This window comes from Pseudomassariella vexata (genome assembly GCF_002105095.1).
Source record: "Pseudomassariella vexata strain CBS 129021 chromosome Unknown BCR38scaffold_16, whole genome shotgun sequence".
NCBI lineage: Eukaryota > Fungi > Ascomycota > Sordariomycetes > Amphisphaeriales > Pseudomassariaceae > Pseudomassariella > Pseudomassariella vexata.
The window spans coordinates 182631-205430 of NW_024467971.1; the positions used below are offsets into that span (position 1 = coordinate 182631).

Consider the following 22800-nt stretch of genomic DNA (forward strand, 5'->3'; position numbering starts at 1 on the left):
AAATATTCTTGCCTGTACTCAGTCGTTGCCTTTTCGGTCGCAACGCTCTAAACCGCGCTATCCTGAATCAAGCGAGCTTTGAAATCTCCCGACCGCCGGTCATCAAATCCTGTCACCTCCACCCTCTAGTCCAGCATCTCCGCTTTCCATTCTCCCACTTTTCTACGTCTCAACCACCCATTCCCCCAACGCTAGCTCTGCCATCAGAGCTGCTCCCTCATTCTCGACTATCTTTTCGACAGTCGCCCAGCACGGCGACGCCGACTTTTAACTTCTGCGTCGCGATCCGCAGTTGCTATATCGTCTTTTCTAAGACCCACGTCACGCCCTCAGTCCTCGCATACGCGATCGCATCCGTCGCAAAGCTTCGGTCTCTCTGCTGAGGCCTTCAACAACTGAAAAAGGCAGCCCAGGGCGACCGAGTTTGTCTCTGCTTTGCGCCCTTGTCTAGTATTGCGGTCACATTGAGGTCTAAAACCTCCAAGACGTGGTCTGGATTAGGACTGGGTCGCATTTGATGCAGGAATAGCTTCTGCGCCTCTCTTCTCTTGACGAGCTACATTCTACCTTCACTCTGCCGTCAGATCATAGTCCAATCCTGCTGCGTAGATACTCATGACTGCCTGAAGATTGCCGTTCCTGCCCTGGCCATCCAATCCCACAGTAGTTAAACCCCATACCACCTCAAAGTATCGATCCAACCAGACGATATCATACAAACCTGGTACCGCCAAACTCAATACGCGCCGTACCAGATCGCGTATAGTCACCCTGGCGGGTCAACAACATGTCTGGTAAGCAGCGCGTCACCCGCAGCAGCTCCGGGACGGCAAGATTGTCGCCGCCACCACCGGCACCCTCGCCGACTTCATACCATAAGTTGATTGAGAGTGTTGGAGACGCGTGCTCAACTCGCTCTACCGTTCCGGCGTCCGCACTTACTCGCGAAACAAGAAGCTCGTCAGACAATCTAACAAGAACGCCCACAATTACAGGTGAACAAGAGCCGCGACGGTCCATTCGCGCCACCAAAGGCCAACACACCAAAGCTTTTGAGGCACTCGAGAATGGCCCCGAACCCCCGAAGCGACGACAAGCAAGTACCAAGAAGGGCAAGAAGGTTGCGCATAGTAGCCAAGAACCGGAACAAGAGCAGAAAGCAGATGTCGATGAAGTCATTCGCTGCGTGTGTGGTGCAGTCTCCCAAGATGACGACGACGCCAACGAGCCTTGGATCGCTTGCGACGAAGATGAGTGTGGAGTCTGGCAACACAACGTTTGCATGGGCATACCCATTTACGATGAAGATATACCTAATAAGTACTTCTGCGAGCAATGCAAGCCCGAACAGCACAAGGAGTTACTGGACGCAATAGCCAGGGGGGAGAAGATCTGGGAGACACGCCGTCAGAAGTATGAAGACGAGAAGAAAAAGGGCAAGAAGGGTAAAAAGGGCAAGGGAAAGAGGGCCAGTGACCCAAAGGAGCGGTCTTCACCCGCCGTTTCGAGTACTAAGGCAAAGGCATCGCCGGCCCCATCGGTCAAAAAGGAGGAAGACGTGCCCGAGTCATCAACCAAGGGGAAGCGCAAGTCTCACGATCACGCTCAGGGGCCGCAGGCTAAGATGCGCAAGGTCTCCGAGACCAAGGTGGTCCCAACGGTTCCTGCTGCTCCTGCTATTCCTACTGTCCCAGATGTCCCAGATGTCCCGGCCGAAGCAGAGTACACACCTCCAGTCGATCTTGCCGAAACCATCGAAAAGCTTTCAGGACCACGAAAGGCCACTGCCAGCGGACTCAAGAAGTCTCTGGATGCAGCTCTGGATCTTGCGGTCAAAGGCGGGCTATTCAAAATACCCGCAGGCTCCCAAAAGAAGACCATCACTGAGCGCCATGCCGTCGAGATTGAACGGGCCAATCATGATGCGAACCCTGGCAGTGCGGCAGCGTCACATGCTAGGAGTCTGATCTTTAACTTGAAGCGCAATGTCGAGCTCGCAACCCGAGTCTTCAATCGGACGTTGGCGCCAACCGCTTTGGCCACGATGAGCAGTGATGACATGGCAACACAAGAGCTCCAACGTGAAACCGCCGAGATGAAAGCTAGGGCTGACAAGCAGTCCATACTTATTAACGATGATGGACCTCGTATGAGAAAGACTCACAAAGGGGAGGAAATAGTTGAGAACGACAGATTCACGGCTACCACAGACGATGTACCGTCGGCTCTTCGTCGCGAAAGCATTCGAGAAGCCTCGGGGGAGAACGAAAAGCCAACTCATCGCCGAAGCTCGTCCGCAGACCGAGTCGAGTTGCCTGCTGATACCGGACGCGGTCCTCTTCGTGTCGACACTCAAGGTACTCAACAACAGGCTAGACAAGGGGTGGATATAGACAAGGTTTTCTCCAGCGTCCGATCACCCTCTACATCACATCAACGCCGGCCATCTGCTCCCACACGTCCAGCTGGGCCAGGTGTTGATCCCGAGGTAGATCGACTACTGCAAGACGATGGTACAGATTCACCTCCATACTCACCAACCGAGAATCTCGACCCGGATGTGGTTTGGCAGGGTCATCTTATGATGACGAATGTGGCGGATCTACCCGTCATTGCAAAGCATGTCGGAGGAGCCGATTTGAGCAAGCTGAAAGACATCCCCTGGAAGAGCTTGATTCCACCACTGCTCACCGTTGCTGGCCGCATCCCCGAGGAGAAGGCCGTACCTTACCTTTGCGGTCTGAGATATAACGATCAAATTGACCTGGTGATCACCAGCCTGTCTCCGGCAAATTCTCTGGACCCTGCTTCTCGTGCTCAGTTCTCAGCCGTTATTGACTACTTTCGATCTAAACAGCGGTATGGTGTCGTTGGCGAAAGGAAATTGGGGAACGTCAGGGATACATATCTCGTCCCGGTCTCGGAGGGCGATGGCCCAATTCCCGAGCCGATGCAGAACATAGGCGATCATCTTATCCCTCAGAACCGATCCGAACCCATGCTTCTCATGGTATTTGTGGTCCGCGACGACCAGCGGGAGCCGGTTCCTCCTGAGCAGCAGGTAGCGCAACTGAACCAACTGAACCCCTCAGCTGCTCAGGCTCCGACTCCTATGACAGACCGGAAGCAATCGGTGGCGGCACCAACTTGGTCGCCTGCTACACCGCAGCAGGGGGGATTTCCAAATCCTCCGCCTTCTCATCAGAGCCACACCCCCATTCCACCTCCAGTCATCCCTGGTCAACCAGCCGCATCGATTCGTCAGACACCGACACCAGCACCGGCATCAGCACCTGCCCCTCTGCAACAGGGCCAGGATGTCGAGGCTCTTCGTAGGGCGCAGGCTGAGGGCGAGGTGAAAGCCCGGCAAGTACTTGGTCCCTTGTTCACCAGCCCAACCGTCACATTCCTCCTTCCCCACGCGAGTAGGATGAAGGAAGGCGAGTGGAATGCTGTACGACGATGCCTGGAACGAGACCCCAGAGCAAGAGAAGACTTACCGCTTCTCAGTAAGCTGCTGACGGAGGAAGGTAACAGCGCAAGGCAGAATGGGAACGGAAATGGACAGAGCGCTCAGCATCAAGGACATGCAGCTACGGCATCGCCTAGCGTGGCTCAGTCAACGCTCGCTGCTGCCACTGCAAATGTGCCACCTGGCGCCCCTCAAGCTCAACCTAAGACTTAGCTTCGCGGTCCTTTGAGTTCGCACTTTTCGTGTGTTATTGGAACTCAAGATGAATTCGAGTACATACTTTCTTTTGCTCATATGCGGCGGGGAGGTGAGACAGGAATAGGACTTCTCCAGCGATTAGGTTAGTCATGATGCAAATCACGTATAAGTAGGAACAAAAGATACCCAATCGGTATTGCCTTGTCTTACCTTCAAACAGAACAGACCGTGAAATTAGCACTAGAGTGAGTGTTTCTTGCTGAAGTCAGACACCAGGGTAGTGGGACAGCCCCACTTCCTAATCCTCACCAAAATAATCTCCCCTCCGAATCGCACCCTACGCTGCGCTAATGAATCGTATTCGTTACGTTTGAAGCTGTTCGCATTCGGCTTTTCGTATGATGAATCGTGATAGGGAGACCGCCTTAAGGAGGCGAAGGAAGCAGTAGAATCAGGTAATTACGTACGAAAGCGGCCAGATCGTACGGCGTTGCTCCTTCTACCCTACAAAACCGCCTCTGCGATACGTGAAAACACTACCAAGCCTATTAAACTAAGTAATGTAGGAAGTTGTGGCCTCTGGTGAGGGGTACGAGGCAGGCAGGCAGGCGTTGCAGTATTGAGGGATCCCTCAGGGCCAGCTTGGGATTGGTCCCTTACTGATACGAAAAGGTAGGGGGACCCACTGGTTAGGTGAATCCCATTCAATTAGATACTATAACGTTGCGCACTACTGCATTATAGCATCCTCCCCCCTAGGTGCACGTATCACTTACGCACCACCTTCATAGTACCAATACAGCCCCTGGTACTTGGATTCCGACAAGTAATAACTATGCCCTAACTAAGAGAGATTTCTATTAGGTTATATAACGTACCCCACAAGCTGTGACGGTTGTCACGTGATTGACCTACTGTCGAATATGACGTGTGTCCAATCGAGTAGTCAGAAGTGCATAAGATTGTATTATGAATGAGGTGTATTGTTGTCTGTGTTCTATTCTCGCGAACTCCCGTTGCTCTGCCCTTTATAGATTCTTTCGGAAATGTCGGAGGTGCATTGTTCAGGTGTCTGACCCCGAACTTCGGAGTTACTTTCGGGAAGAGGGGTTCATTTCGCCGTCTGAACTTCAAGTGACACTAGTCTTCTCTAGTGCCATATTATTTCTGCACCTAGGAACCAGGTGTCCTATCTGACACCTACACTGGTCTGAACAGATTGATAAGTGGTTGCAGATATCAAAGTCAGGGACTTTGGTATTGGTCTCTTTTGGTAAAGACATCTGGTACGGTGGCGTAGTGGCAAGGATTGCAACCCCTAGCACGGCGTGACACAAGCAAGTTGGCCACTTTTTCTTGGCACCGTATGAATAACTTCAATAACATAACTAAACTAAAAAATAATAATTCAAATTAATCGGAATCCTCTTCCTCGTACGTATCTTTATCATTCTCACAAGTACGAGCATTATGTCCGGGCTCTCCGCAGATCCTACAGCGCCGTCGGCGTGGTTCGGCCGGTCTCGTACGACGACGACTTACACGTATATCATCCTGTAGCTGCTGTTCAATATCCCGTTGAGACTGCTTAATATCCAGCTGTGAAATCACATATTCCGGGTCGTACGGAATAAGTCCTGTCACCCTGAAACCTGCCTGGATATTCGACTTAGTTATAGTCGTACGATACGCCCTATAGAATGCCGAAAAGAAATCCTCCTTCGAGATATGGGTTATATGCGCCCGTATTAGGTCTTCAATTTCTTGACTAGATTGTCGAGTATCGCGTCGAGATAGTAGTCCGCGTTTTCGGTTAGCTAGAGTTGTACGAGGGACATTGTAGAGTTGGGCAGCGCGTCGGATGCTTAATGTGACGGTCAACCCTCGCAGACTCACTACAACCAGGTGACTTACAGCTGGAACACCTGCCGTGGCAGTGTGAGATGGGAAGCCAATCATAACCCTTGTAGGAGCCCCGCCAAGCGTGGATGACTTAGTCGCGCTCCCTTAAACCTAAGTTGTCATCTTCTTTCCTTCGCTCCTTAGAGTAGAATCTTCGTCGATAGCACCTAATCGAGGTCTATACCAATGCGATGCAACCCAGGTCGTGACACTTAATTCGGGTTTCGATTGAAGCGCCTGACACGCTAGAATTATGTTGCTTTCTTTCCAATTCGATCCCATATTGGTATGTGTAAAGATGTTAATTAAAAGGTTGTTCGTACGGTGCCAAGAAAAAGTGGCCAACTTGCTTGTGTGGCCAGCTTGCTTGTGGGGTACGTTATATAAAAAGTTGTTAAATTGTAGTTGAATCACAGCTATATAGCACCTTATTATGGCTATAGTTGGTTATGTTCACTATAGCGATTTATGTGCGGTGAAACTTCGGCCGTGCCTGTCCTACTACCCCTGGTGTCTAACTGCGGCAGTAAATACTCTACAACTTAAAGTGAACGAAGGACGAGCATGTGGACCCACACCTCCATGGACTGGACCGCTGGTGTTATGCACTTAGAAAGAAGAAAAAAATAAGTCCAGGAAACGAAATATCACGAAAGGATGCAAAAAGTACTACTAGTGAGTACAATAAGGGGCTCTGCCGGGGTTCGAACCCGGGGCCTCTCACACCCAAAGCGAGAATCGTACCACTAGACCACAGAGCCTTTTTCACCTTGTTGGACATGTTAGCGTAGTTACTATCTATATTGGTCTTGAATTGAAACTTAGGTGGGCGACAAGTCGCAGTTTTTGCAACAGGGATTCGTTCCAACCTCGCGACGAAGAAAATGTCAAGGCGACTTATTTGAGCCTGGATAGTGAGAATGATGTTGCTCACCGACATCCATCATCGCATTTTTGAAGGCGGCGTTGTACGAATGCTGTGATCTCGATAGCTTATACTATCATTACGCCCGTCCCCTGACGGATCGATGGGTCTAGATTGGCAGGAATTTGCAGATTCTATTCATTCTGAACATTCCAGCATTTCTATCACAACAGTCGTGTGCTTATCTTCAAGAATTAGAGGGCCTATGGTCAGTGTGCGAGTGTAGATAACGGTGAAACAAAGTGACTCAGTTTGAGAACGTCGTATCCCTCCCCGCTTGGCCTACAACTTAGTCTTGGCCACTTGGTTTAATATTTTACACTAAGTTGTTCTTTCAATATTGATCATATCATTTCATCCGTAGACATAGTTGGGTATTTTCCATGAATCATCCAGTCCTTCCCTCTGTGCTACATATGTTTCTCTGTTCCGATACATCTGTGTAAAGTGAGCGGGATAATGTTATTGGACGATGGGCACCTCGGGTCGTTTCTTTAACTAATAGATAATAGACGAAGTAAATTCTATCTTGTCCTCTTCAGCACTTTGATCCTACTGTTTTTAGTAGACACACGCTCTAACTATTATCTCTTCAGGAGATAAAGTTACTTATATTTGCGTTTGCCACACAACGAACTATAGCGTTGTTTACGAAAACGCACAGCTCATATGTAGAAATGAAAAGCATTAGCACGCTTAAAGGATGTAATTCATCAAGTTTAACTACTTCCTTATTTTTATGCGAAAACAGTTTGATCTGTTTTAAGGAGCTTTTATAGTTAATTTAGAAACTTATCTCGAAGAATCCTAACTGTTTGTAAGCAGGTTCATAATATATGTTATCTGTTATACGACAGCATAGTAATATACATGAGATATGGACACACCAACGTCTATCTTCCACCCTATTTCTATCTAGTCCACATAGAATCCTAACTTTGCAAAGAACATTCAAGTTCAAGTTTAGATCCCTAGTCCGTTTGGATAGACCGCCGTATCTGCCATTGAAAAGCGAGGTTTCGTAATACTCAGTCTTCTCCTAGTCAATCATTTAAAAGAAATCTCGGAATTTATAATCCCCTAAATGGCATCTGATGTCCATGGAATTGGAAAACTTCACTTTCTAGTAAGAATTTGGGCAGAACTGCTTGAGACAAGACCACATTTTCTTTTGCGAACATTCGACTGTTGTGGAACGTAATACGGTGGAGATAGAACTTCGGCTAAAGCTACCATCAAAAGACGGTAGCAATAAAATGATTCTTGGAATCCTCGGAGTTATGTAGTGAAACAAGTACCATGTCTTATAGATTCCATGCGATGATCATTTTGTACTTCTAGTATAAGCTTTCCTCATAAGCAAGATCACTCAGACACGAATTCGTCAATCTCTCCAGCTCTGAGCTTGTGATCATCTGAAAACTTGGGATCGTGTACAGAAGCTGCAGAAATTGTGGGATTAACTTGGCTTTTACTGCCTACGGTACGAGAGAGAACTGAAAAGTCTGCACGCTGAGTTGCTGAAGACGATTGGCAACCGCTCTTACTTATCGCTGAAACACCCGGCTGGGCCCGCCAGGTACACCCTCCAGCGATATACATGATGTTTGATGATGCCACTGGACTTGAGCGACCTAGCTGTGGTGGAGAAATAACAGAGTTTGTCATTGACTCCAGCAAGAGCACTCGGCTGCAGATAGACTCTGTAATGGTACTATTTGAGTTGCAGGGGCTACGGGCAGGCAAAATCTATTCATGATCTTCATCTTAACGCAGCTAGTCCCGATAATCTCCCTGGGTGTCGGTATCAACTCCGGCCTGACTATCACAGACGCCCTTAGTGGCTCTGGCTTCGGGACCATCTGGATTGTGTCCACGTACTCCCTGACACAAGGTTCATTCATTCTGATTGATAAGTATAATCATGCGTTTTCCCCCTAGGGCCGTCTCGGCTCGATTTACGGCCACAATAAGGTATTCACCGCCGGATTCATGTAGTAGTTTCTCCAACAACCTAATCGCCATTTGTTACATGTAAGTGCTCTGCGGAATGGAGGGCGGTCTCATCCTCCCTAAGATCGTGGCTTTGATCGGCACCACCCTGTTCGGCGTCATGGCACCGGTTGGAGCGGCTTGAGGCTCACTTGTGTCCGCTGTTATCATCCAACTGACGCATTTGAAGTGGTTGTTCCTTTCTTAGGTCCTTTCTTAGGTCTTCTGGGATTCACTATCTATGGCACGGCTATCATTATCGCGCCCGCTGATGACTCTGTTGATCCCAAGGGTGAACTTGACTGGCTTGGCGCTTACTTGGATGTTACCAGTCTCATACTATTCAACCTCGTCTGGAAGTAAGTCATAGCCCTTGTAGGAGATTGAGTTTATTGGCTTATGCCAATAAATGCATAGTAAGTGCACTTGCCAAAGTCTTGTGAAGCTCCCCCAAGGCAATCCCTCCCCCTTAATGATGCGGAGTGGCGGCTCCATTTTACAAACGAGGCACCCTTTCGGTCTCTCCATGAGAACCTCCAGTCACCAGGTAAATGCGGTGCTGCCAGCCGCCTTAGAACCGTTCGAAAAAAACATTTAATAGCGGCGGAGATCTGACCATGTGCGGCAGTGCATGTGGTAAAACGTCGCCACAGTGATACAACATATAACGCCACTGCAAAGTCAATTTCACTTCACAACATCATACAGCAGAAACCTTGAATATCCCAATATTTCCCATGTTGCGTTGAATCTTTCATCGGGTATCATCATGGCTCCTCCGGCCGTCGCATATGAGCTACCTCTCGAAACCTCCAAATTACCCATTGCAACAGTTTCCGAAGTCGCAATGCCTGCAAATATGTCATCTCAGTCCGCCGGTGTATACCAAGTGAATGAAGCACCTTTAAACGAGGGAAGGGCACTCTTCCATCAGCCCATTGAATCTGGATCTTGTGTGCTATGGCAAGAGTCCAGATATCGGGGGTACGTGTAAGCGACAGCTCTCTGTGTTATTTATTACTTTCTTCCGCATTACCCGACTATTGGACGCGGAGGGCGGAGTCTGGCCGAGGAGCGGAAGGAAACGCCGTCTACATATCTCTCAATCACTGTCCCACATTTTCCCAACTATTCGAGTGAGTTTATTCGTTTTATTTTCTAATTTTACCATTATTTCTACCCTTCATTCATTTAGGCAACTAACGCGCCATCGCAGTCTTCAACGGCCCCTTCGGTCCCTACAGCCACGGGTCCTAGCTAGGTACCACCGAAGTCCTATCGTGCTACTTCGACCAAATGCTGGAAAAGATGAATGACGAACAACTCACCTCGTTTGAGCCGACCGAGGACTCCAATGCGCAACTTTGCCGAGCGCCGTTGGGCCTTCCTGTCCCGAACGGCATGGAACGCCCCGTGCCGCAGCTGTTGCAAGCAGGGAACTACCGAGGCGAGATCATGATGTGGCCCGGCAGCTGCATCCACTTCTTCGAGATCATGGCCCAGCCGCGGTGGGAGCATTACAAGTTGTAGAGAGAGGGAGGGGCCAACCGCTTCCGTTGTATGGGCAACGGTTTTGCGAAACGGGAGACGGATGGCAGGGATATTTCTTGGCATATGGGCTTGCTGGATGGTCAGGATAGGCAGCCGGACTTCACTGATGAGGATGTGAAGGAGTTTTTGATGGCATGGTTTGATTTTATTCTTAAGCTACGGGAATATATGAATGGGTAATTATTTGGATGAAACGGATTGCTTACTACCTTGCATCTCATTGTGATCGGATCAAAGTTACGAAAATAAGTCACGTACGCTTTTTGACGTTACGGGTACATAGACTACATATTTGAGTAGTGTGTATCTCAACCGACAAAGACAGAAGCGCGTGGATGTGTTTCTGACATGCAAATTGCCAAAAGCCGACGAATTTTTAAGCCTGCCAAGCCATTGAAAAAGTATTCTCGACACCGAGATGCTAAACACAAAAATACAGGTTTAAACACAGTCAGGCTCTGTCCCAGCCCAAGCTACCACTGGCCTACGAAGCTACATTAGGAATCACAGCCAAGGGAGGAAGGTCTACATAGATGCTCATTTCGACCATTCTCCTTAGAACACATATTGGACCTCTCCTGTCTAAAATTGGTCATGTTCCAAAGCCTATTCCCTTCACTTTCCTCCTCCAGACCATCATCCGCGACATGAGCAGTCTCTTCGCGATCCTACCGCATGTTTTGAAGCAAATTCATCAGGCGGATGAGCAGAAATACAGTGCCGGACAGCCCATACATACAAGGGTCGCACCAACCTCATCAACCTCACCATGCCCCTTTGGTTGGTTGGTGACTTTTTGATTGGTTTTAGTACCAAGAGATGAATCACCAACCTCGCCGGCGCGGTCCCCCGGGAATATGCTGGCGGAGTTGGCTATAGCCTCCTCTGTAGCCTCGTCCGGTTCATCCAGCCAGTTATTTTCCATAGAAGTATCAGCCGTCAGGGCCCCAAGCAGAGTATCTAGCTGGCTTATTAAAGGCGCTGGCCATCAAATCCGAGCTGGTGGCCAAGCCATTTGACCGCTGTGTCGTTGTTTTCTGCGTTATCTTGTGTAAAGTAGACAATCTTGTGCTGGATTCCGTATAAGTTGATGACCTGAATCACTTGAGCGCCGATTTCCTGACCGGTATGACGCGTCTTAACTCCTAGCAATCCGAAGACCGCCTTCTTCGACCGGTTCATCTCATCTCTAAAGAAAGCGGCGATTCTGTATACAGCCAGATCGTTACGGGAGGTCCAGCTATCAAACGCGACGTGAATGGCGCTAGAGCTCTGCCGTAACGGCCTTCACCATCTCACAGTACTTGTTGCACTCCGGCTCGATCTTCTGACGTACGGATGGCGATGACAGATAGCCACCTTGGATACGGACCGATAGGGATACGTACTCACAGATGGCACGCAGATTCGCATCCTCTACTTCCGTAAATGGCCTGCTACCGTTAACGACCCACCGGAAAAGTAAATGACAGAAAAGGTGCTCTTGAGCCTCCGGGAGTACCTGAGTCGGCGTTGCACGGGCAAGTAGACCTTACTTTTAAATGCATGTAGCTGCTTCATCAACTCCACTAAAGAAATGAAATAGATGATGAAACATCTCGGTCTACTTCAAGAACGAGCGACAACTGAAGAAAATAGGACGAACTTGCCAGGAATGCATGTCCCTCGAAAACCAATTGGACCGCAATGGACCACATACGTCTCCAATAACGTCCCACACCTACATCCGGGACACCCTCACATGTGGGACACCCTAAAAATGACACTGTATATTATAACCATTAACTTCAACCTTTTTTTACACTTATTCTAATGCGAGTACAATGCAGCTTTCACCGTCACTAGGGTTTTCCGACTCGCTAGACTCATCTATACTATCCTCGATTTCACCAGCCTCGATTTGAGCCTTCCGAATAGCCTTGATATTAGTAAACTTCGAATTTGGGCTCATCTTGACCTTCCTCCGCTTCCTAGCCCTACTGGCCTCAAGCTCTGCCTCTACTGCCTCAATCTTTCGCTGTGCTACAGCCAATTGGTAGTCCTTCTCATCAAAACCCTTTTGAACTTTCCGAAAGAGTAGCCGCTGGGTATTTGGATCACTATCAAGCTTGCTGAATAAGCTGAGTTGATCTTGGAGCTCATCTCTCCTCTTAGGCGTTGACCAGGCTACTGCTGATGTCTCTAACGCCCAGTCCTGACTACCCTTACTATCAGAGTACCCTTTGCAAGTCTGACTAGGCTGTCTGATTGGTGCTGACGTATTCTCAAGGAGCAGGGGGCTCATAAGGGGTCTAGCTATGCTCGAAGGCCAGAGACCAGTATATTTCCATCCACTGATAATGTTCTTAGCGGTCAATGCTGCTAGACGTGCCTTTCTATAGCAGAGGAGAAAGTTTCTCTTCCCTACGACAGTAGTAGTATCCCATCGGTCAAGGTAACCAAGCTCCTTCTTATAGGCTGCCTTGACGGGTCCAAAGACTGACTGATCGAGAGGCTGGAGAACGTGGGATGTGTGTGGCGGCAAGAAAAGCAAGTGTATCTTGTTTATGAAGCAGAGGTATATAAACTCTGTCGTTTCGTGGCTACTATGCCCATCTAGGATAAGTAACCTAGTCTCTTCAGGGTCCTCTGGTTGAGTCAAAGGAATAAAGATCTTTTGTAGCCACTCAATAGCCGTAGAGTCTGACATCCACCCATTCTCTGTTGCTGTAAACCTCCAGGCTTCGTATGGAGTCAAGTCCAGAGGAAACCACTGCTGCTGGACAGACTTCCCCTTGTATATCACAGGTGGGGGTAGTGCAGTACCAGTCACAGAGATACACTCTATAAGAGATGTCCAAGCTCGAGATCCAGGCTGTTTCTTCCGTATAGAACGAGTCTCAGATGATCCTAGAACAAGACCATTTGATCCTCTACCTTCTAGAATACCTGTCTCATCCATATTGTATCGATTCGAGGCCTTAATAGCTTTGATCTCAGGGATAGCGAGGTATTTGAACCATTGCCTGATCACATTAGCTGAGGCTCCATTAATACGTTGGGAATCGATAGCTCTGCTTCTCTGGACCTTGACTGAAGGGTTCCTCTTGGTAAAAGCCTGGACCCGGTTCTTTCCAAGTGGTTCGGTGTCTCCGTGGATCTGTAGGATACGCTCGGCGAAGTCTTTGAGCTGTTGATGGGTTGGTGGGAGGCCTAGGGCAGCCTGGATTCGAACCCATTCAGCCAGATGAGATTCCTGGGCTGGAGAGAGCCTCTGGTAGTCAGCGAAGGCTATATCTCTTGACTAGGTTCCCTGAATCCGTCGTGAAAGAGTAGACCTTGGGACACCATGCTCATATGATGCTTTTCGGAGGCTTTGACTGGTAGCTATTGCTTGAATAGCTCGATAAATATCATCTTCGGTATATTGACTCATATTAGAGTAAAGAAGACGTACGTAAAATTTCGTAACGATTGAATCGATATTGGTAAAGAAAAAAGAGGTTGAAGTTAGAGGCTAGCGGTGTTGATGAGGCATTTTTGGGTGTCCCACATGTGGGGGTGTCCCGGATGTGGGTGTGGGACGTTAGGCTTCCCATGCGATCTTCTCACCAGATGTTCCGCCGAGGAGCCGGTGAGTAATAATGCTGAGGATAGTCTTGAGCGGTGCTGCACGCCTGTGAGAGCCTAGTTGATTATTCCTGGAGTGCACGCATCCCAGTGCTCCTATTCCTGTTGTTCCGTGGAGCGATCCCGTGGAAAAGGGGCGAAGTGAGTTTGCCGTCTTGGGCTTCCCTAATTATCGAATCGAACCATAGCCGCCTGAGCTGGCGAGCGGCATTTTTGCGATTGACTGGAGTAAGATGCTGACGGAAATGAGAGGAAGAGGGGGAAATAATGTGAGCGAGAGCAGTAAGGATTGAAGAAGTACTTATCTGGCACTGTCGACCTCACTGTTGAGCAGGCTGGTACCCAAGGCCTCGGCAGAGGCAGGGTTCTGATTGGAACGGCGGGCGGTTCAGGTGGGGCGAGTTGGGGGAATCAAAAACGGCAGCCTCGAGCACGACACAGGCTTCCAAAAATGTGAGGACTGCCTGCACCATGTATTAATGGCCCAATGTATCGGCTAATCATTTTTACCGTATTCCGATAGCTCGGTGCCGGCCCACTTCGGATTTTAATGAATGGGGCCGCGTCGCGACACTGACGCACGCGTTTTGGCAGACGAAGGGACTAGAGAAAACTGATGTCGAGATGCGACAATCGCATCAAGTCGTCAAACTACCATGCGTATCATTAAGCCGTCATGGCTAAGCCATCAAGGTAATTGAGCTACAGCTTCTCCTACTCCAATTCAGCGGCCAGTTGGCTGACACCCTTGCGCCCAGGTGAACACAAGGACTTTGAGGTCTACAGCTGTCATGTTTCCCCCGACGGCAAGAGGTTGGCGACAGCAGGTGGAGGTAAGTGTTGATTACCATCATTCAGTATCGGTCCGACTGCGTAACTAAGTCCTCTGTGTATCCAGATGGCCACGTTCGTGTGTGGTCGACCGAGTCCATTTACAATGCCGACGACAGGACATATACAAAACCCCGACAGCTATGTCACATGAGCCATCATCTGGGTACGATCCACTCGGTGCGCTTTTCTCCCAACGGTCGCTTTCTCGCATCGGGCGCCGACGACAAGATAATATGCATATATCAACTCGAGAGCGGCCCTCCGACGGTCGCAACTTTTGGCACCAACGAACCACCCCCCGTCGAGAACTGGAAGACGTCGCGCCGACTGGTTGGCCACGAGAACGATGTGCAGGACCTGGCGTGGTCGTATGATGGCTCTGTTTTGGTCTCGGCCGGACTTGATTCTAAGATTGTCGTCTGGTCGGGGCACACGTTCGAGAAGCTCAAGGTGCTTACTATTCACCAGAGCCATGTCAAGGGCATCACCTTCGACCCTGCCAACAAGTTCTTCGCAACGGCCGGCGATGATAGGACTATCAGGATCTTCCGCTTTACATCCCCTGCGCCAAATGCGACGCAACATGACATGATCAACAACTTCCAGCTCGAGACCACCATCACTGCCCCTTTCAAGTCTTCCCCATTGACGACATACTTCCGGAGATGCTCGTGGTCTCCGGATGGTAACCACATCGCTGCCGCGAATGCCGTCAACGGACCCGTCAGCTCGGTGGCAATTATTGAGCGCTCAAGATGGGATAGCGAGATCAACCTCATCGGTCACGAGGGTCCAACCGAAGTCTGCATGTTCTCGCCTCGACTTTTTCACACTACGAAGCCGTTGGAAAACGGGGCAACTAATGGCCATGCCCCTGGAGCACTCGTGACTGTTATCGCATCGGCAGGCCAGGACAAGACCTTGAGCATATGGAATACGAACACTAGCAGGCCAGTAGTCATTCTTCAGGACTTAGCCGCAAAGTCAATATCAGATCTGGCCTGGACGCCAGATGGGCAGACATTGTTTGCCGCAAGTCTAGATGGCGGCATCGTTGCAGTGCAATTCGAAACAGGCGAGCTAGGTTGGGTCGCTAACCTCGAGGAGACGGACAAGGCGTTGTCCAAGTATGGTGCGTCTAGGAAGGCCATGGGTATCGCCGAGGATGTTGACGGCCTTTTGCTCGAGAATCACAGCAAAGAAGGGGAGCGACGTGGCGCCGAGTCTAGAATGGGTGCCCTGATGGGCGACATTCCACTTTCCAAGGATGCAGCAGCAGCAGCAACAGCAGCAACTACGAACGGGGCGAAAACGGGTACAGCGACGCCGAATAATGCGCCGACACCTAATGGACAGCTAGAAGCTGACGCCTCGAAAGAGACAGAAAAGGAGACGTGTGCTACAGCTCAAGAGGCCGCTGATAAGGCGACCCAAAGGGTGAACGAGCTCAAGTCGCGAGTGACGATCGGAAAAGATGGAAAGAAAAGGGTCGCGCCTATGCTCATCTCATCATCTGGAACCGGGCAATCGTCACTACCCCAAACTCAACTGGTGGGATCCAGCTCTACCAAAGCTACACAAAACGATGCGCCGCAGACTATTCTTGATCTGTCAAAACCCTACGACGGACTTCCTGAAGGCGGTCTCGCGTCGATGCTTCTGGGAAACAAGCGGAAATCTATCGCTACCGATGACGACGATGACGAGCACGCAAGCAAGCGGCCGGTCACCACACCAAGAACTATTATGAGGAACGGAGCGGATGGACTTGAGCCCGCCGTTTTGGAACCTCCCAAGCATGGGTTGGTACCCACACCAGAATATCTTCGACCTGCTATTCTCAACCCTTCGATTGCCATCTCCCAAGTCCGCCTTGCAGTGCCCAAGGTAAGGTCGCATATTCTTCGGCCTCTGGAAAGAGGCACTCTGCTTGAGGACACAACACTTGAGGAAGCATCGAAAGTGCCCGAGAACATCGTATTGGAAGCAAAGAATCCGGTGTCGATTAGAGACCCATCGCACATTACTGCATCCAAGCGGGGGGGCGTTTTGTGGCAGGACTTCCTCCCCCGAGCAATCGTGCTCGTGACAGGCAACAAAAGCTTCTGGGCAGCGGCTTGCGAAGATGGTAGTCTATATACATGGACGCCCGCTGGCCGCCGGTTAATCAACGCCCTAGTACTGGAGGCTCAGCCGGTTATCCTGGAATGCCGCGGCTGGTGGCTCCTTTGCATTACAGCCGTAGGTATGTGTCACGTCTGGAATATCAAGACCCTTTCTTCCCCTCATCCCCCATGCTCTCTTGCCCCCGTCCTCGAAATTGCCATCCACTCGCTGCAACCACATGCAGCCATGCCTGCTCCCGGTGTGACGTCAGCTCATCTAAACTCCAACGGCCACATTATCGTCACACTCACAAATGGAGATGGTTATTACTACTCTCCAAGTCTGTATTCGTGGCAACGGCTTTCGGAAGCCTGGTGGGCGGTCGGTAGTCAGTACTGGAACAGCAACGACTCTTCCATCAGCTCGTTGCAGTCTACAGCTGTGGGCTCGATAACCGCTAAAGACGGCAAGAGTGAAGAAGCATCTGTATCGGCTGGCATCATCCCCTTCCTGGAAAGGCACACGACCAACGAGTTCCTACTGAAGGGAAGGGCATATACACTCCAAAGACTGATCAAAAATTTACTCTCCAGAGATGGGCTTGAGTCGTTTGAGTCGAGTGTCAGCATTGCCCATCTGGAGAACCGCATTGCCGGGGCTCTCCAACTGGGTTCCAAGGAGGAGTTTCGGCTTTACCTCTTTATGTATGCCAAGCGAATCGGTGCAGAGGGTCTGCGAGGGAAGGTGGAAGAGCTCCTTAATAGTCTCCTGGGTGGAATTCTACAGGACAAGAAAGCCGGTGATAATGAACAAGGAAAGGGGTGGTTCAGCAAAGACGATGTGATTTGCGAGTGGGACAGGAAGGAGCTGCTGAAAGGAGTGGTCATGATCCTTGGTAAGTTCCCATTGACCCTGCATTCCCTTTCCTTTTGCCCGCCCCTCCCAATGACGCAAAGAAGCTAACAGGCACAACCACAGGCAAATTCAGGGAACTTCAGCGTCTCACTGTACAATACGCACGCGTCCTTGACCTTACACTTGAGGACGATGAGACTGGAGACGCCATGGTGGTGGAAATATGATTTAAAACTACTGTGTTGCCGTCCGGTTTGTATGACAAACAGGGTTTCGCACGGCGTTGTGGTTTGGGTTGGTAAAAGGGAATAAATGGCAGGCAGTACCTTGCCCCGAGGATTAGCTCTTGACTAGCTCACCTGTATCATAGCTGTATATCCGAGGTCTCTAGTTCGATCGATCAGATGATTGCCCACCTCGATAGGTATAATTCACGAATGGGAGATGTATGACTTGTGTTTGTCTAATCTCATCACTTTGATTGTGGTGTGTTGTGCTGGTAATGACATGTTGGCTTGTGCTGTGGAGGGCATGGTATGGCCTTGATGAAATTGAGGCTTATATGTTCTATGTCTAGTAGGAGTGGGTGTTACTGGTGATGCTGAAGGGATGTGCTAGCAATCAAGTCATCTGCTGTGAATGGGTGTTACTTCTTCGATGATGGAACATAGAGTAGTTGGCGAACTTCAACGGCATTGTTGCCCGTTAGTTGTCAGTGCTGCTCAATCGTTAGAGTTACTTGGTCACTGGTGCCTTTCAGTCGTTGTTACCTCCCGGTCATTGTTATTCAGTCGTGGCTGCCTTTCAGTTTCCATTCTCCTTCACTTGTTGCCTTTCCGTCGCCCTTGGAGAACTTGAACCGGCTAGTCTTGTTGGTTGGATTACCTCGCGTTGATATGAGTATTTTCAGGGGGGGTTTTGCTTTTCTGTCACCCGAGGAGACTATCCGGCATTGGCTGTTCCTGCTGTTTGATGTGTTCCCTGATGGCATGTTTCTTGTTGACGGAAGTCACAATTGCTCAGAACCATGGTCGGTCCTTCAACTTGCCCTTAGTGTCTCCAGGGCATGCTTATGCTGCCAGTGAGTCTCTGGCAGTCATGAGTGGGAGAACTTCGGCAGAGCGGAATATTCATCCCGGGAACGCGACTGCCTCATGGCGGCGAGGTTTGAGATGGCCCAACAAAGGGAGGCAGTTGCGATGTCGGCTAATTGTAAATGTAGTCCCGCAGGAGAGAGACCTAACGTCGCTTCCATGAATAATTTCCCTGCCGTGAATAAAAGTCGCTTCCCCGGATTACTCCTCCGAGACGCGTCTTTGGTGCTGACTCTGAAACTGCCCCTTTGCCGACTTGAATTCTACTGTCTTCCACCCTAGTCAACCTGAGGTGTTCAGCTGGCATCGACAATTACTTCACACTCGTTCTTCCACTCAGTTTCACGCAACAAATTCTGCACACTCTTTTGGCGTCTTCAGCCGGTGTTCTGGAACATCTTAAGTCGTCACTCTGCAAGTTCGTCAGTCACTTTCTTGAAACCTTTTCAGTCGTCACTCTTTAACGCCCCTTCAGTTGTTGCACTACAATCTCTACATTTTTTTACTTTGGGACATTGTCTGTATATACTCCTTCTACCAACTTGAAGCAGCTCTCGCTTGCCCAAGCACACACTCATTTCCGAAACGACCATCTCGATTCGATAGACTATCCTGCTAATTCCTCAGTCCGTTCAGGTTTGTTATCAACGTCTGGCATCTCGCCAGGCAAAATTCTAAAGACTTCAGGAATCTCAACCTGTTTCTGTGGCACCTGCCGTTTCTTTGGTTTTACCTCACACAATACGTACACTCTGTTCATTCTATAATCCATAAACTCCACCAAGCACATACCTCTTCCCACGTCCCGTTTGTGCTTACGAAATCAAGCACTTCAATTTTTGACTGGCTTTGGTCACCTTGCCCCCGTCAATTCATCATCAATCAACTTCCTTTCCAAGATGGAAACGACTGCTCTGCCCTTTCACGACGTCATCCCGGGTGGAAGACCCGACCGTGATGTTTCCAAAGACTTCATGGTCGGCAACCTTAGCAAAGCTACCACCGCTGGTACTGATGATACAGAAAATGAAAACGACGATCCCAATGATGGTCCTGGTATTGTGAACATGGGGGCTATTGCTGACCACGACGATGTAGCCCCCGAGGCTACCACGATTGGTTTTATCGATGCTGGAGACGGTGCTGAGCCAGTTACAGCAGCTTGGGATACCATTCGCATAGATCCAGTTGACCGAGAAGTTGCTGAAAAGACTATTATGTTGAGAGACAATCACTTACGGAAGAAACCAGAAAGCAGCCATACCGTCGACTCCGACAAGAGCCTCTTCGCCCAGCGCCTCTGCACCATGATCCTCTCTGCCACAAGCCTCTTCGTCAAGGGCCTCCTCAGAATGATTTTCTTGGCCTTGAAACTCGTTGCCGTCATCATCCTCTGGTACGTTATACCTTCAAATCTCCAAGTCAAGCCCTTATTAATGGCACCTGTCTGGTAATAGGTTATCCCATCTCCCATACCGCTGGTACAGATGGCTTGTTCTTGCTGGTGTGATCGCAGTGTCCATGCTTGTTGTCTTTCGGCATACTGCTACCAGCTTCGCCCTTGACCATGTGTTCAGCAGTCCCTTCTTAGACATCTGGATTCCCCTGGTACCTGCTGAAGCTGAACATGGTATGACGCCCAGAGAATGGCTTCGCGAGAATACCCATATCGACCACTCGTACTTGCCCACTATCCAACAGCTGCAAGCTCTGGGATCAACTCGTCCTAAGGCTGCATTTATCACCCTCGTCCGCAACTCGGAGTTTGAGGGTATGGTGTACAGTATGACCCAGCTGGAAGCTCGCTTCAACGGACGCAACTTACACGGCTATGACTGGATCTTCTTCAACAACGAGGAATTCACCGAGGAATTCAAATCATTTGTTAGCAACACCACGAGTGCTCGATGCTACTTTGAGACCATCCCGGAGAAGCATTGGTCCATTCCCGACTGGATTGACGAATCTCGCTTTGATGCCGGTCGCCAGTTTATCGGGGGGATTGGTGTCGGCAAGGCATGGCTTGAAAGCTACCATCACATGTATCGCTGGAATGCAGGTCTCTTCGCCCTTGAGGATCGTCTGAAGAACTATGATTGGTTTTGGCGAGTCGAGCCTGGTGTAAGTTCAACATTGTTCTATTTAAATAACCCTCTTCCACTTCACAATACTAGTTGTATTCTACCTTGGTCTCGTTTCTACTCAGACCTTTGCCTGGTGTTCCTCATCCATTTATTCATTCATCAACGCATCCTTAGTCTGCCAGTCCTTCCTCTGCACAGTGTCTTCTAATTTCTTCACCTTACCTACTTTTTGCATTCCTCGCAATTATATCCATTTCACGCCACCACACTTCTTGGATCGCAACACGATACAATTATTTAAACCCTCCATTTTATGTACGCTTCCAACCTTTGTATCAAACCGGTTGTTCTCTAACATAATTGCATGGCAGGTCAAGTTCACGTGCGACATCAACTATGATGTTTTCCGCTTTATGCAAGACAACGACATGGTCTATGGCTTCAACATGGTCATCCTGGATGATGCTCGATCCTTCCCATCTCTGTGGGAGCGCACCAGCAAATTTCGCAAGTATCATCGTGACATGCTTCATCCAGAATCCGACATGACTTGGCTCCTCCACCCACGACAAGATGGACTCGTCCGTTCTCCGCAATATGAATCGACACGGGACTCCGATGATGAGGGAGAATACAACAACTGCCAATTCTACTCGAACTTCGAGATTGGGTCCCTCAAGTATTTCCGAGGAAAGGAGCATCAGGCATACTTCAGACACCTTGATCAGGCTGGCGGTTTCTATTATGAACGCTATGGCGATGCACCTGTGCATACGCTGAGCATTAGTATGTTTGTACCAAAGCGTCGTGTATGGTATTTCCGTAACATCGGGTACGCACACAGCATCTGCGAGAATTGCCCGCCTCACACATCGAGGTTGCCTATTGGCCCTGAGGCAGATCCCATGGATGTTCAAGCTGCTGAGATCAATGACGACATCAAAAAGGCTCGTCAACATTTGAACAGCTTGACTCGAGACATTGAGCGCCAGCGTGGCATTCCCGGACTGCGATGTGGGTGCACCACGAACAATTTCGACATCAATCACTTCAAGCTGGTGCCCTTTGAGTCCAAGCAACGAAAGCCTTTAGATACATGTATTCGCCAGTGGCTTGGGGGCAGATGGCTGCAGAAGCAACCAGACCATGAACATGACATGGTCCATATTCTGGCGGAGAGTGATGACGATGTTTATTTCCTTGATGGAACTGAGCCAGACCCTTATTCGGTTCCCATGCCACGTGACAAAGTTTTGCGCAAGGCTTTGCTCCGCATTGGCGGCTGATGGATCACAGCTTCATCCCTACCCACTGGCTGCAAATCTAACGCAACTTCACACTGGTATGCCAGTGTGCCTTCCTGATCACTGTTGGGCGTTTTGTGTTTAGGGAACCACCGAAGGACATTGAGTGCGGCGTTCACTCTTGGCTTTGTTATTTTGAGCTCTGAGGCAGGGCAAGCTTGGCTTTTTCATGGTATTGAAATGGATTCTTCCAAGGATGGAAGAGGGCCAGAATTCGCTTCTTTTTGAGTGATGCATTCTTTGTTTCACAATGCGTGCTATTTCAGTTGATTTGACGATGCAGGAGAAGCACCTCTGTCTGTACATAGCATTTTCCTGAGGTTAAGTCGATATTTGATCTCGATAATCCGCAGATGCTAGTTGTTGACAACCAAGTTCTCAAGTGCTGAATTTGGTGATGATATTGAATGTCGTACTTTCCACAAAATTATGTGAGGCATTTAGTGGTCCTAAGCTTGGCTGGTGCATAAGCCGCTATAACATAGACTGATGTATGACTCGGCGATGAGCACAAGTCGGTTCGAATCTGTCGGCAGTTACTTAGTCTGAAAGATAATATTAAATAGGCTGTCGGTACTGCCCACATCCCCCATCCTTAAGCTAATCCTAAAACGGCAGTATAAGGACTATCTCTCGAAGTCTACTACTTTGTGTAACAACCACCGGCTTTAATAACGTCTTCGCAGCGTAGTAGCATAGATAATATTGGCTCTCGCAGCTACTCTTCTAGTACAGCTCTCTATAACGTCCCACACCCACATCCGGGACACCCCCTGTGACAGGCTGTGCCTGAAACGGGATCCGGAGCTGCAAGAACCTTGCGTCCGGATCCAACAAAGGAACCATCGAGGGCATATAAAAACATGGTTTGTGT

At 49.4% G+C, this 22800-nt stretch overlaps 4 protein-coding genes and 1 non-coding gene across 5 annotated transcripts; 4 read left to right on the plus strand and 1 right to left on the minus strand.

The window, feature by feature from the left end:
• Window positions 1-795: 795 nt before the first annotated feature.
• On the plus strand, window positions 796-4019 carry BCR38DRAFT_447265 (SPOC domain-containing protein). The gene has a single exon (XM_040861137.1). The coding sequence runs from the start codon at window positions 1283-1285 to the stop codon at window positions 3683-3685; it is 2403 nt and encodes an 800-aa protein (XP_040711345.1). The 5' UTR covers window positions 796-1282; the 3' UTR covers window positions 3686-4019.
• A 2242-nt stretch (window positions 4020-6261) lies between these two features.
• BCR38DRAFT_t326 lies at window positions 6262-6333 on the minus strand. The gene has a single exon. It is a non-coding gene; the product is annotated as a tRNA-Pro (tRNA).
• Window positions 6334-9989: 3656 nt separating this feature from the next.
• Window positions 9990-10226, plus strand: BCR38DRAFT_447270 (uncharacterized protein). Its single transcript, XM_040861138.1, has one exon. It carries the CDS (start codon window positions 10050-10052, stop codon window positions 10218-10220), a length of 171 nt encoding a protein of 56 aa, XP_040711346.1. The 5' UTR covers window positions 9990-10049; the 3' UTR covers window positions 10221-10226.
• A 4079-nt stretch (window positions 10227-14305) lies between these two features.
• Window positions 14306-17671, plus strand: BCR38DRAFT_353080 (WD domain-containing protein; the record flags this gene model as incomplete). Its single annotated transcript, XM_040856751.1, has 4 exons — window positions 14306-14342; window positions 14408-14482; window positions 14548-17484; window positions 17568-17671. 4 exons carry the CDS (start codon window positions 14306-14308, stop codon window positions 17669-17671), a joined length of 3153 nt encoding a protein of 1050 aa, XP_040711347.1.
• Window positions 17672-20170: 2499 nt separating this feature from the next.
• BCR38DRAFT_353152 (glycolipid 2-alpha-mannosyltransferase-domain-containing protein) lies at window positions 20171-21908 on the plus strand (the record flags this gene model as incomplete). The annotated part of the gene is made up of 3 exons (XM_040856756.1): window positions 20171-20659; window positions 20994-21499; window positions 21590-21908. 3 exons carry the CDS (start codon window positions 20171-20173, stop codon window positions 21906-21908), a joined length of 1314 nt encoding a protein of 437 aa, XP_040711348.1.
• Window positions 21909-22800: the final 892 nt, after the last annotated feature.